The sequence below is a fragment of the Meriones unguiculatus genome, chromosome 6 (genome assembly GCF_030254825.1).
Source record: "Meriones unguiculatus strain TT.TT164.6M chromosome 6, Bangor_MerUng_6.1, whole genome shotgun sequence".
NCBI lineage: Eukaryota > Metazoa > Chordata > Mammalia > Rodentia > Muridae > Meriones > Meriones unguiculatus.
The window spans coordinates 125,489,946-125,503,551 of record NC_083354.1 but is presented as its reverse complement, the minus strand read 5'-3'; the positions used below and the strand labels follow the sequence as shown (position 1 = coordinate 125,503,551).

The following is a 13,606-nucleotide window of genomic DNA, read 5'->3' as shown; positions in this document are numbered from 1 at the left end:
CAAAGAATTCCTCCCCAGGACACACAGAGGGCAAGTAACCTTTCTGTGACACTTAACACCAGAAGGGAATGAATGATCACCCAGGAGGAAAAGCCACAGGAAAGCAGTCGCTATGTCAGAGCTGTGCTGCAAATGGATCAAAGAAAATTGATGGGCATGCCCATCCCTAGGCAGGTAGGCCCCACCCACGAGGATCGCAAAGCTGCTAATCCCACAAGCTTAAGAAGCACACAGCTCAAACTCCAAAGAAATGCCAATCTACCCAATGGGTTTAACTCCAAGAAGGGAACAGACAAAAAGTCTCAAGTCCAGGGACGAGATGACAAACCCTCAGAAATTGTTAGCATCTAAGTGTTCTTCCTGTACAAACTTATCACTCTCAGCAGATACCGGCTTTTCAAATGTAGAACAAAAAGACAGCATGCCTGAGGTTTGACTTCACCCGGCAGCTTCCTCCATTATCGTTGGCTTCCCAGAACGGGAAGCATGGGATGGGGTTAAGCTGAACGTGGCATTGTCTGCCTGCCGTGGGGTGTCTGACCATGGATGCAAATGATTGCGTTCTTTAGCAAGTTGGGTGAGGTTTTGTCTCTTGAGTTGTTTAGAAGTCAAAAAAGATAACTGCAGGGGAAAGCTTGCAAGGGGAACCCTCCTGCACGTGAACACAGAAACGCGCCGCTGTACCGTGATGGCACTCCTGGTAGCAGCGAGGGGAACTGTCGCTAAAATAGTGACAATGATGGCGGTCACACCATTTAAGGCACCAGCTCAACAGGACCAGAGATGCTGTTCCTTTCAATGCATTGTGCCTGGGTAACCCTCAGTCTCTGTGCTGCACTAGATGCGAACAGTGGGCGGCAGAATGGGGTTGCCCGATACTCCAGAGGCTAGAAAGGGATCATAGACGCAACCAGGAAGACAGGCCCATGGCATCAGACAGCTGCTGCTTCTTACCCACAGGCTCATTCTCCTGGACCTCAAACGTAGTCACTACAGACAGACATGTTGGTGGGTTGTCGTTAATGTCGATAACTTTCACATGAATTTCCAGGGGTTTTGAAAGCAGCTTTCCGGTCTCGTCTTTGGCAGTTGCGAAGAAAACATGCTACAATGTCAAGGTCAGAGTTGAGACTCCGCTGTCCACTCGAGCAGGTACATAAAAACAACTTTCATTTACCATCTCGCACCCCAGCGTCAACCTACTTAGAGCTGAGAAATAAGGGGGGTGAGGGGATGAAATTGCTTGGGCTTGGTGGAAATTATCAAATTATCATGTCTTTGAGAATGCATAAACTTCTAGGATCTGAAACACGGGGTTTGTTTTGTTTTCTTTAAAATACAATTAATTTTGCGCTCAGCTGTAAGTAGGCACAGGATTTGTCCGGTCACCTGCGAAACTTCCCATTTTACTCACTGCGTCCTTCTCCTCTCTGTCCAAAGGCTGAGTCACATAAATGTTTCCTTCCTGGTCAATTGAGAATGGGAACTGTGGCAGCCTCTCCTTGTTGACTAAGGAGTAATGGGCACCTGGGTCATTCCACTGCACCTGCGTGACCAAAGAAGGGTGAGGGAAAATGTGTGGACGGACAGACAGACCGAAAAGGCACTAAACAGCTTCTAGGTTCTCACTTCAGAATTTCTTACAACTGTCTGCACACCAGGAGTTTCTTACAGCTGAGTTACATTTAAAAAGAAAAAAAATTCAGCCTAAACCAATTTTAAAAGCAGACAGACAAGGGAATTCTTCCATCCCTAAAGCGCTCCTCGGAAGCACGTGAGGAGTCTGAGGGTTGGTTTCTTCTAGAATTCTGACTGGTTTAACCTGACAACGCAAAGCAGACTTCATAGCCAGCATCTTCTAGGATTAAATCATGATGTACGATATGATGAGCTTCTGAGATCCAGAATTAGGACGAATGTGGAGCAATAGAAGGTGCCTTAGATCAGCGGTTCTCAACCTTCCTAACGCTGCGAGGTCCCTCACGTTGTGGTGATCCCCAACCAAAATGTTTTCCTACTTCAGAACTGTAATTCCACTGCTGTTGTGAATGGTAATGTAGATATGTAGGGTGCAACCCTACCTATGTGAAAGGATCATTCAAACCCCCCCAAAGGGGTCGTGACCCCCGGTTCTCAGAACTGCTGTCTTAGACGCTTCTTCGTTCATTTCATTGAAACACATAATGGGGTTCACCTCCCCCCTCAGATATTTAAGTCTGGAAGATTTCAGAGATTTAAAAAAAAATAGCTGCCAACCCCTAGAGCTATTTTACACACAACAGTAAAAAAATACTTTATAGTAAGACCTGATCCATACACAGGGCCTGGCTTCTCCAATAATGTTACTAACGACACGTAAATGAGGGTTTACCATGCGCCACACTGCCCGCTGTAAAACAGCTGTATTTCACACCGCCAGATGAGAACCTTAAAACACCCCAGCACCCCGTGTCCGGGAGTGAAAGTGTGCATGAGTGTGCACACACAGCGCACAAGCTTTTCTGTGAGTGATGATAAACTCTGGAGAAGTAGGGCCTTGGTTACATAATTGGCTTTGCAATTACATGGTGCAAATGACCTCTAGTAGGACGATCAGTGAGGACAACAAGGCATGGGTCTCAGTTAGCTCTTCATGCCACCTGGACTCTACCTGAGTGATTTTGATGGGGTGAGGATCGGTTGAGTTTTCTGTAATCTCCACTGGTTCTGGCGCTTTCCAGATGTTCTCTGTCACAGTGATATCCACAGATGTGGTGTCGCTGAAGGAATTCTCATTCTGGCCCCCCATGTCCTTCACCGAGACCACCAGGTTGTAGGAAGGATTCCTGGCTGGATCCACTTCCTGGGACCCTAAATAAGTGAAGGAGAAGAAAAAGAAAGGGCTTGTCTCCAAATGCGACCCTCCTTCCTCTGACAGAGCCGCGAGGCCCTGCCTGGACTTACCTTCTGGGGTAAGTGATATTTCCCCTGTTTTGTTGTTGATCTGAAAATACATGACGTTGTTGATAGAGGGAAGCTGGATGACAATCTGATAAAACAGCTGGCCATTGGGAGTAGCTGGGTCATCCAGGTCTGTGGCATTGACGTACATGAAAGGCTTTCCTGGCAACAAAGAACACACGGGAGGAGAGAACTGAAATGGAAGCCATCTGTGTCCATGTCCTGCCTCCCAAGATGCAGAGAAAATGGGAGAAAGCGCCGGAGTTCCTAACAGTGGGGAAATGGGAAAATGAATCTTTACTTTGCTCCCCCTCCCTATAATAGGGTGCCAGGAGCCCATAGGAATCCCTGAGCATATGTCAAGGAGTTTATGGTGTTACAAACTACATGTAGAAAAGATCCACTTAAGAACAAGATAATTTGATGGGTTTTAATGTAAAATATACCATTAATGCACTGTTACTATCTGCAAGACACATCAACCTTTTTGAAGTTTTGGAATTATATCAAAGAATGTCCATAATATCCAAACATACTATTGAAATATTCCTCTTTTTCTAAACTGCATATCTGTGTGAGGCTAATTTTATCATGCACTACTTCAACCAAAATAGCCTGTGGTAACAGCATGAATGCAGGACCATACAATTAAACCCGATTGTTTTTTATTCATGCAGACATTAAAGAAACTTGCAAAAAATTCAAACAATGTCATTTTTTCTCATTGAATTATTTGTGTCTTGAAAAATACACTTTTCATTAAAAGTTCTGTGTTCTTTTAAATTATTTAATAACCAAGTGTTTTAATTTCTAATACAGTAAGTGCTGATACATATTAGCCAGTTTTGAATTTTTAGAAATTTTTGAGTCAATTATTTTTAAGTTTTTTTCTAAACTTGATTATAAAAAAGCATGCAAATAAAAACACCATACAATAAAAGTAACCAAAGTCTATAAACTCATTTATGAACAGCACGTGCAATTTGGAATAAGCTGTGGTAGAGTGTTTATACCATAAAACCTTGCAAATGCCACAAATCGCTCTCCTTTTCCCTCAGCCTGGGAGAAACAGCTATTAAACACTAGCAAGGATACCACCAGGAATAATTCACAGATTTAAATTTTTATGTAAGTTTCCCCAACTTGTAAGATAACACAGGAATCCTGAGCCCCCAATTTTTGAAAATTACTTCTCTAGAAGGTTTGATTCATGGAGTGAAAAGATGTCACCGTCTAGAAGATTCTGATGTAGCAAAATCAGCATAAATGGGTCTTTGGTATTCCACCCCAGGGACAAGGGACAGGGACAGTGCAGCTATCTCTGGTTGGTTACTTACAGGTACTTACCACTGAGACAAGAAAAGGATTAAGTAATACAAATGGATTCTTGCTATGAGTGGATGGAAATATCAAGGGTCTAGACATGGAGAGTAAGCCAATGCAGCAAAGAAGATTAAGTCACAGCTGGGAAAGAGCCATAAGAAAAGAGTGGGAGGATAGAAGGACCTGGAGGGGACAGGAACTCCACAAGGAGACCAACAGATGCACAACAAATGCCGACGAATGCCAACAGAGCAAACGAATCTAGGCCCAGGGGGCCTGCAGATGCCCCAACCAAGGACCGTGGATGGAGAGGACCTAGACCCCTGCTCAGATGTAGCCCATGGCAGCTCAGTCTCCACGTGGGTTCCCTCATAAGGGAAGCAGGGGCTGCCTCTGACATGAACTCGGTTGCCTGCTCTTCACTCACTTCCCCCTGGTGAGGGGGCCTTGACAGGCCACAGAGGAAGAGGATGTAGCCAGTCCAGAAGAGACTTGATAGGTTAGGGTCAGATGGTAGGGGAGGAGGGCTTCACCTTTCTGAGGTCCTGGGGAAAGGATGGGGGGAAGGGAGAAGAGGAAGCTATCTGGAAATTAAGTGAATAAATTAATAAAAAAATAAAGTAATACTGAAACATAACACTATATAAAAATGAAAGAAAAGTAGCCAAAACAGTGTCTGTAAGTGTCATGAGGATATGGGGGAGCAAGCTCATCTTTCCAGACTATCTTGGATGTTCTCAAGCTGGGTCTTTGGTGTTTGAAAGTTCACTAAAGACGCTTGGTTTTGACTTTCAACAGTACGTTTGGCAAGATAGAGACTCTTCTAACTATTTACATTTTTTTTTTTAATTAGGGGAGGCAGATATAAGCACACGAATGTGGGTGCCCAAGAGGCTGAAAGAAGGCATTGGATCCCCAGAGCTAGAGTTATGAGTGATTTATGAATAATCCAACATAAGTGCTTATGGCGGGGGGAGGCATCTCATAAGTAAAGGTCAGAGATACTCCCAAACATCCTACAGTATCCAAGACTACACAGGGCCAAGGGTGGGAGTCACTGGTCCAGAGCAGCAGGTGCAATGAAAGAGTACTCAGGTAGCTATGAAACTTACACGAGAAAGTAAATTCTTGAGGGGCCTGAGCAACAACTGTCAGCCATACACAATCGTACTCTTCCACCACGCACTCATCATTCCACAGACGTAGTCAGGCTCCCGCATGTTTTACCTGGGCGAGAGTTCTGCCTTACTGAGCCTGTGTATTTTCGTTGGAGAAACTCGGGTCGATTGTCATTGATGTCCTTGACTTCTATGGTGATGGGGACTGGACCCTCCACCACAGCTCCGTGCGAATCCAGGGCTGCAAGCTGGTGTCGAAGAAAAGAAAACTACCTTGTGACCCTGGACTTCAGATCACACACCCCAAAGTCACTTACGGGAACTTAAAACCCTGAAGATCGACGGCCTGGTGACTGCAGAAGGTTAAGAACCCAAAAACGCTCCTGAGATAAGGATCTAATCAGTTAAGCCAGCCTGATGATGTCAGCAGCTTTCTAGTCATGCAGGGTCCTAGGCCCAGGCCATACCCTGCTATAGACAATGGGTGCCATGACTCCTCAGAGCTGGCACAGTGCTCGGCCTGCAGAGCCACAGCAGGAGGTGACAAGATGCCGCCGGCTTGCTCTTTTTCAGTCAGCTCTCTGCCATTTTAGCTATTCAGACACCCACTAGGAAGCTGTGGGGAGAAGAAAAGAAAGAGCATTTCCAGTAGGCCTCTGACCATTCGTTCCTTCTGCATTCAGGGGCTGCAGTGACTATGCCCAGTGCTGATGCTGCCTTCACTGTGGGCACGGAGCCCACACAACAGCCATAGGCCAAGCACTGGTACACGTCAGAGGCCCAGTGCTGGGTTTCAGCCCCAGGACCTGAATGAGGATGGCCATCTGATGATTTTGATTATGGAAATTGTACTACTCTGGTCAAAAAGCCACATCCCTCTGTAGCTGCTTTCAAACAGTGGGGGAGAAGGAGAGAAGAAAGAATGGAAAGGAGGGAGGGAGGGAGAGAGGGAAGGTCATATGAGAATTGCAGTTTTGATACTAATGTCTGGAAAGCTGGACAAGAAGCAAGCGACAAAGTTTCTGGGGGGCTCCCGGAACAAGGGTGCTGTTGTTTCACGCTGCTGCTCTGGGCTCACCTGGAGATGATGCACTGCTCTCGTTTCTCTGTCCAGGACTTTTGTGTGGTACAGAAATCCATTCCTTTCTATCATAAATATGCCATCTGTGTCCCCCAAAAGTCTAAAAGTCACAGCTGGAGGGTTGGCCTTAAACTGAGAAAAAGAAAAAAAAAATAGATTAGGCTCTGAGGAAACACAATGTTGTAGAATCTATAGAAAGTCACCAATTTCAGGGTTTTCAATTTTTATTTATTTTTTACTTATTACAATTTATTCCGTTTGTATCCCAACTGTAGCCCCATCCTTCATCCCCCCCAATCCCGCCCTCCCTCCCTCTTCTCCACCTGCGCCCCTCCCCCTGAGCCTTTATAGTGGCATATGCTGAAATCCTGTTTGTGCATTCTTTACACAACGTTCAGGACACACTGCTCTCAGTGACCCAAGTATCATCCTATCCACTACGATGAAGGAAGGCTGTGGTACTCCACAGTGTAGCTGAGGCTAAAAGACAATTTTCACTGAATACCCGAGCACCATGATGTTACTAGCATCTGAGAGACATTGAAAATTTTAGCTTTGTTGCTGGAGCAAAGAGATGTCACTCAGTACTTTAAAACTTGCAACAAAGATGCAGACACAGATCAATGTGAATTGAAACAGTCTACCCATGCCTTCAGCATCGCACATTGTTGAAAGATGATCTCACGGTGATTTTTTTTTTTTTTTTACAGTGAATGAGTGGGGCTTCACAAACTTGCATGTTGATAGTCCATGGTTATTAACAAATAGAAGGGTGGCTGTTAGCATTTTAAGACAAGCCTGATGTCAGCGGGAGAGGTGGAGTGGGACGGCCGTTCCTCCATCAGAGCAATGAAACTGTGGGTAGGAATTTGTAAACACCAACTTACCAACTTTGTCAGAGCATCAGGGCTTGACCAAAACCCTGCTGGATGCCAACAGACACCAAACATGCCTTATCCCGTTGACCTTCCTAAAGTCACAAGTGGGCTTGGAAACCAGCAGTCTCCCCAGCACGGTGTGATAGAGGGCAGAGGAGCTCCCAAAGCCACCGCCAGAGAACCATCATTACCCAACCTGCTGGTGTCGTCATTTAATCTGAGTGGGTGCTCATCATCCCCAAGACGTTCTTTGAAAAGAATCACTAGCAATTGGAGGGCATAGTACTTCACACTTGCAATCTCCTCACTCAGGATGCTAAGGCAGGAGGATTGCTGCAAGTCTGAGGCCAGCTTAGATAACACAGTGAGTGTGGGGTCAACCAAGGGCTTCGTACCAAGCCCCTGTCACAAGTAAATAAATCCCCCACAAATGCTTAGGGCACATCACTGAAGAGAGGCAGGAAGTGCTGAGTGATGAAAGGAAAAGGCTGTCTTCTGAACACGACATGAGTGTTGTGCACGTGAGCTAAGGTAAAATTCCAGCCTGGGCGGGGGAAAGGCTACTGCGGCCCACACCTAGTTAGGAAATACTGGCAGTTGATGGCCGCTGTGGGGAGGGACGGTCACTATTCTTAGGAGAGGGGTGGCCACTGGGAGGTCGTCCGTGCCACATTGAATGACCTTATACTATAAACACACATTTGGGCGGCTCTATTTGGATTTGGGAGGTTAAAATAATATTTAAAAAAAACGATAAATATTTATAAGGACATATAAATGGACATGAAGTTGTTAAGGAGATGCGTTGGGAAGGGCCTGTGATGGCAGATTGAAGTAGGGAGTGGGGGATGGATGTGATTAGGATACACTGTATACAAGATACATTGTACATGGAAATTTTTCCAAGAACAATAGCTGAAGCAACCTTGAAACCGATCAAACTTTTAAAGGAAAAGCCGGGGAATAAACTGTCCACAGGAGACTTCACAAGCCTCACCCATTACTCCCTGGAGGTCTCATCGGTTAGCAGAGCTGCCAGCATGGCCAGAAGAGGCCTGAAAGGGCCTGGCCCCTCGGGGCTCTGCCCAAGTGTGAAATGAAGGGAAAGGTAAAAGCTGTAAACTGCCCGCCACTCTGCCGACAGTATGCTCCAGCATGCTCCAAGTGCCTGTGGGTAAAGGCTGAGATGTATTCTTCCAACGCACCTAAGACAATCTCCGTCCAGTCATCAACTGGGCGCCTAGCCGAGCAGGAATTTCAGGGGCCGGATATAACAAAGAGTACTGACTTTTCAGACACAGCTCATAAAAGCCACTAAACAAGTAGTAGCAGCAGTGTGCCAGGGAAGGAAAAGATAGGCTGTCTAGATTACCAGATTGCATTATTTAAAATGTCTACTCCTCAAAAAACAGCCATGTGACATACAACTAAATAAGTAAGTAATGTATGTGACAGATATAAAAACCGTTCCTGAGGAAGCCCTCGTGTTGAGCTTACTAAAGATCTTAAGTGACCTGTTTTAAATAGATCCAGAGCAAAAGGAAGCCGTCTCTAGAAGACTGGGGGAACCGTCAAAATAAGTCTTCTCCTTTACAGAATACAGACATAGAAATTTTGTTGTTGTTGTTGTTGTTGTTGTTGTTGTTGTTGTTTTAAATAGGAACTCCGAAGTTTAAAGTATATTAGCCGAAATAAACATTTGAGAAACACTGAAAAATATTTTTGAGCTAGTAGAAAAATCAGAGAACTTGAAAGTGAACTATCTACATTAAAATACAAAAAAAAAAAAACAACCCACCACAATATCAACAATATTTAATGCCTAAAAAGACCAGCATGGCACCATCAACCAAGTGCACACATATGCTATGAAAGTAACAAGAGGGAAAGAAGAGTAAAGGAGACAAAAGATCATTTGAAGACAGAATGCCCAAAACTCCCTAAGTGTGAAGAAAACACTCCTGGACACATCCAAGCAACCCAGTGGACTCTGGAAGGGTGGACCCACAGCCACACAAGAGTAGATGCACCACAATCAAATATTTGAAAGACAACGGATCTTGAAAACAGCAGGAAGGACTCTAGTAAATCTAAGACTCAGGACACACAACAACTTCTCAATAAAATAAAGGAATGTCTCATTAAAGCCCCAGACAGTGAGCTAACACATCCCCAGGGGTTGGATTGATGAGTAAGGCTTCTAATGCAATGAAACAACTTTTCAAAGTGAGGGTGAAGTTAAGTTATACAACCAGACACTATAGAGCTCGGGGCAAACTTGCTACAGATATAAAATGAGAGCCAGCAGGATGGCTAAAGCAAAAAGGTTGCCACAAACCTGCTAGCCTGGGCTACATGATGAACTAAGAATAGCCTGAGCTACTGAATGAGATCTTGTTCAGAAGAAAAAACACAGGGTTAATATACCAGGAAACTAAAGCTATCGTAAACATTTACATGCCTGATCCTGATGACAGTCCCTAAGATACATCACAGACTGAGAGAGTGGATGGAAATATTAAGGATACTGAAACTATCATTACTGACAATTTCAAGACTTCACTTTCAATAACAAATTGAGAACCAACAAGAAAATAAAGCCTTGAATAACACCACAAACAAACTTGAAGCTAACAGACAGCAACACTTCATACGACAAAAACAAACTATACAAAATATTCTCCAGAACGAATCCTATGCCAGGTGATAAAATTTTTAAAAAAATTTAAAGGATACAGTCATACAAGAATTATTTTTACTTACACAATGGGATGAAACTAGAAATTGATAAGACGTGATTAGGGGGTTTACAAATATGTGAAGTAACAGCATGCTCTCATAACCAACAGGTTAAAGACTAAATCTAAGTCAAAACAGACCTAGCCTAGATGTCCATTTCCTTGCCATTTCAAATAGAACAGTATAAACATGGACGGACAGCTGTCTCTTGTGGGACAGAGAGTCCTTTGGAAATACATCCAGGAGTAGCATAACCGGACGACGTGGTAATTCTATTTAGTAAAAAATAGTGTTTGCAACTTCCACACCTAAGGATCAGGAAACATTGTGGAAGAGGGGCTGAAAAGACTGTAAGATCCAGAGAATGAGAGTTTACTGTGAGATTGTGTCTGCTAGTAACATCAACATACTGACTAAATTGTATTTAGGAATATATATACATATATATGTATATGGAATAACAATTAGTAAAAGAAAAAAAAAGCCATGAGCTTGAAGGAGAGTGGGGAGGGGTATGCAAGTGGGTTTGGAGGGAAGAATGGAAGGGAGGAATGATGTCGTTATATTATGATGGCAACAAAACAAAAACAGAGATTTCATGCAGATGGTTGAGTTGCTGGAAAAGAAGATTAATGGGACTCTGGCTCTGTGGGAGACTAAAAGCAAGGCATAACTGGCGTTGGAATCAATTAAAATTATTCTTTAAAGTGCCTGTTAAATGATTTCCTGCTTTGGATGAGTTAAAGATGAATGTAAGTGTATAATGCAGTTACTAACAATAATACCTAGGGGGGTATCAAACTGAACTTTAAAGGGGAGAGAAGTGGTGTGTGCTGTGGACTCTTGGATTTTACAGGCACATTTTTTTTTTACATTAGAATAAATGTTATTTAACTATGAGGGCAGGGAAGAGCAGTGTTTGCAAAATAAAAATAATAATAATAATATTTCGAGACTGGCTGGCTACCCAAACGCTGAGCCAGGAAGTTGGGCCTCAGCCTCACAACCTACACCAAAACAACTCAGTGTGCACCAAAGTCTTGAATGTGCGGAGTAAAACTAGCGCGCTGAGAAACCACACAGAACCTCTCTGCCCTGAGAGAGGTGGTGGTTTCTGAGATGTGACGGCAAAAGCACAAACAGAAGAAAGATCAAGTTAGACCTCAGCAAAGCCAGAGACTTAGAAGGGCACAACCCCCAAAACGAAATCACAACCTACAGAATGTGGAGAGATAGAGTCGATGGGAAAGGATTCCCCAACAGAACCATATAGAAATCGGACAGCGCTACTTGATAAAGGGGCAGGATATTTGAATCAGCATTTCACCAAAGAAAACAAAAAGCCGTAAAGACACGTGCAGTCAGCAGTAGTCATTTGGGTGTCTTAATTTCTGGTGCTGTGATAAAAAGCCCAGACCATGACCAAAAAGCCGCATGGGGAGGAAAGGGTTTATTTCTCCTGACCTTCCTATCACAGGTCGTCCTCAAAGGAAGTCAGGCAGGAACTCAAGGCAGAAACCCAGGAAAGAAACCGGTGCAGAGGAGTGCTACATGCTGGTCTGTTCCCCATGGCTTGCTCAGCCTGTTTTCTATACCATCCAGAAGAACCTTTTGGCCAGGAGTGGCCAAAGGTTAGCTGGGCCCTCCTACATCAAGCATTATTTGATAAAATGCCCTCAGACCCTTGCCTACAGGCCAACCCTATAGAAATGTGTTCTCAGGTAAGATTCCTCCTTTCCAACCTTGTCTCAAATTAACACTAACAAACAAACAAGCAAAAAACTAGCTTGCTGGAGGGAGGAAGGAGATAAAACCTTAACTACAAAGAAATAAAACATTAAAAGACTTAGAAAGCTCTAATAAAAAAAAGAATATAACAGCAATGCATCAGGTGCGGACAGACAATGCTGACAGAAATGTGAAACGGCTCCCTTGCATGAGGAAAAGTTTGTAGTTCGCCAGTAAGTTAAACACAAAATGCTAAAGCTGCGGGTTGCGTGATCAGCAAAGGAAGCCCAACTGACCACTGACCCCAAGGTCTCTGGAGGGTCCGTGTCTCACGATGGATGTCAGAGCTGTTGCTTCCTTTTTGAAAATTTTATCTTCTTACTTTTATTTTATATTTTATTTCTGTATATTTTCTTCGTTTTACCCCCACAGGTATTATGGCTTCCAGTTTGGTGGTTTTTATGAGATTCCTGAGTGTGCAAACGAGTGCGCCTCTGATTCTCAAGCCTTCTTCTGGGATCTTTCCCTTCCGTTCATCTTGTCCAATTCTGAGGTGTTAGCTTTTATCTTATTTTATTTTAGTATTATCACTTACAAGCTTGTTTGTTTTCTACCGGGAGACAGAAATGGTGTAGGTATGAATGGGAAGTAGGGGACATGAGGAGGAACTTGGGGGAGTAGAGAGAGAGAGGAAACTGCTCCGGACATACTATGTGAGAAAAACCTATTTTCAACAAAAGGAAAAAATGATGACACTGAAATTTAATGTTTCTCCCCCAAAATACAAAACCCAATCTCACAAAAATCTGTACATTAATAAAAAAAAAACTGATAAAGATCTGCCAACAACCCAAAGGGGGGGGGGAATGGACAAAGAATAAACAAGCAATGGAAGGACATAAAAGAAATCCAAAGACCAAGTGTACAGGATTTATACCAACCTTCCTCTACTGGCTGGTTTTGTGTTAACTTGATACAAGCTAGTATCAGAGAGGGAGGCTAGCCTCAGATTGAGAAATGAGCCTCAGCTGAGGAAACACCTCCATGATAACCAGCTGGAGGGCATTTTCTCAATTAGTGATCAATGGGAGAGGGCCCAGCCCACTGTGGACGGTTCCACCCCTGGGCTGGTGGTTCTGGGTTCTGTAAGAAATCAGGCTGAGCAAGTCATGAGGAGCAAGCCTGTAGTAAGATTTTTTTTTTCCTTAAAAAAACACAGAAATATCATAAGAATATGTTTTTGTCTTAATCCCAGGTGTGGCTATGGGCTGCTTCACAGCGGCTAACTATGATTTGCCTCATACTCTAGCAGGGGCGTGGTTCTACAGGTGTGTGACATTTGGAATTCTGCAGACTTTTCAGAAGATATACAAACGCTACAACCGTGATGAGTGGCTTTGCTGGTTAGTGGTTGGATGATGTTAGTTGGGGGTTGTTAAGTAGTCATGTGCAAAGAAGAAGAAATCAGATATCCTGACATCGAAGATCAAACTTGTGCCAAGGAAATCAACGGCACTCATCAGCAGGAAGTGGTCTAACATAACATTGCCTCCTTTCCCCTGTATCTTTTTTTTTCTCTCACATCTAGTGTTAGAGGGATGAAAGAGTACAAGAATAAGGATGGGAAAGGGTGAAAGAAAGGAACCCACACAGTAGAAAACGCCAGCTGCACAAGTCAGTAAGCAGCACCCCTCCAAAGCCTCTGCATCAGCTCCTGCCTCCAAGTTCCTGCCCTGCTTGAGTTCCTGTCTTCACTTCCTTCAGTGATGAACAGCAATGTGGAAGTGTGAGCCAAGTAA

General features: G+C 43.9%; 1 protein-coding gene across 3 annotated transcripts in view; it reads right to left on the bottom strand.

The window, feature by feature from the left end:
* Positions 1-13,606, bottom strand: part of Cdh17 (cadherin 17) — a 58,994-nt gene that overhangs the window by 28,499 nt on the left and 16,889 nt on the right. For all 3 annotated transcript variants that reach the window (XM_060386001.1, XM_060386002.1, XM_060386003.1), the window contains exons 4-9: positions 6,460-6,594; positions 5,491-5,629; positions 2,944-3,102; positions 2,651-2,850; positions 1,415-1,546; positions 955-1,105 (exon numbers count right to left, since the gene is read on the bottom strand). In XM_060386001.1, the coding sequence (XP_060241984.1) occupies positions 955-1,105; positions 1,415-1,546; positions 2,651-2,850; positions 2,944-3,102; positions 5,491-5,629; positions 6,460-6,594 (916 nt within the window). The remainder of the gene's footprint in view (positions 1-954; positions 1,106-1,414; positions 1,547-2,650; positions 2,851-2,943; positions 3,103-5,490; positions 5,630-6,459; positions 6,595-13,606) is intronic.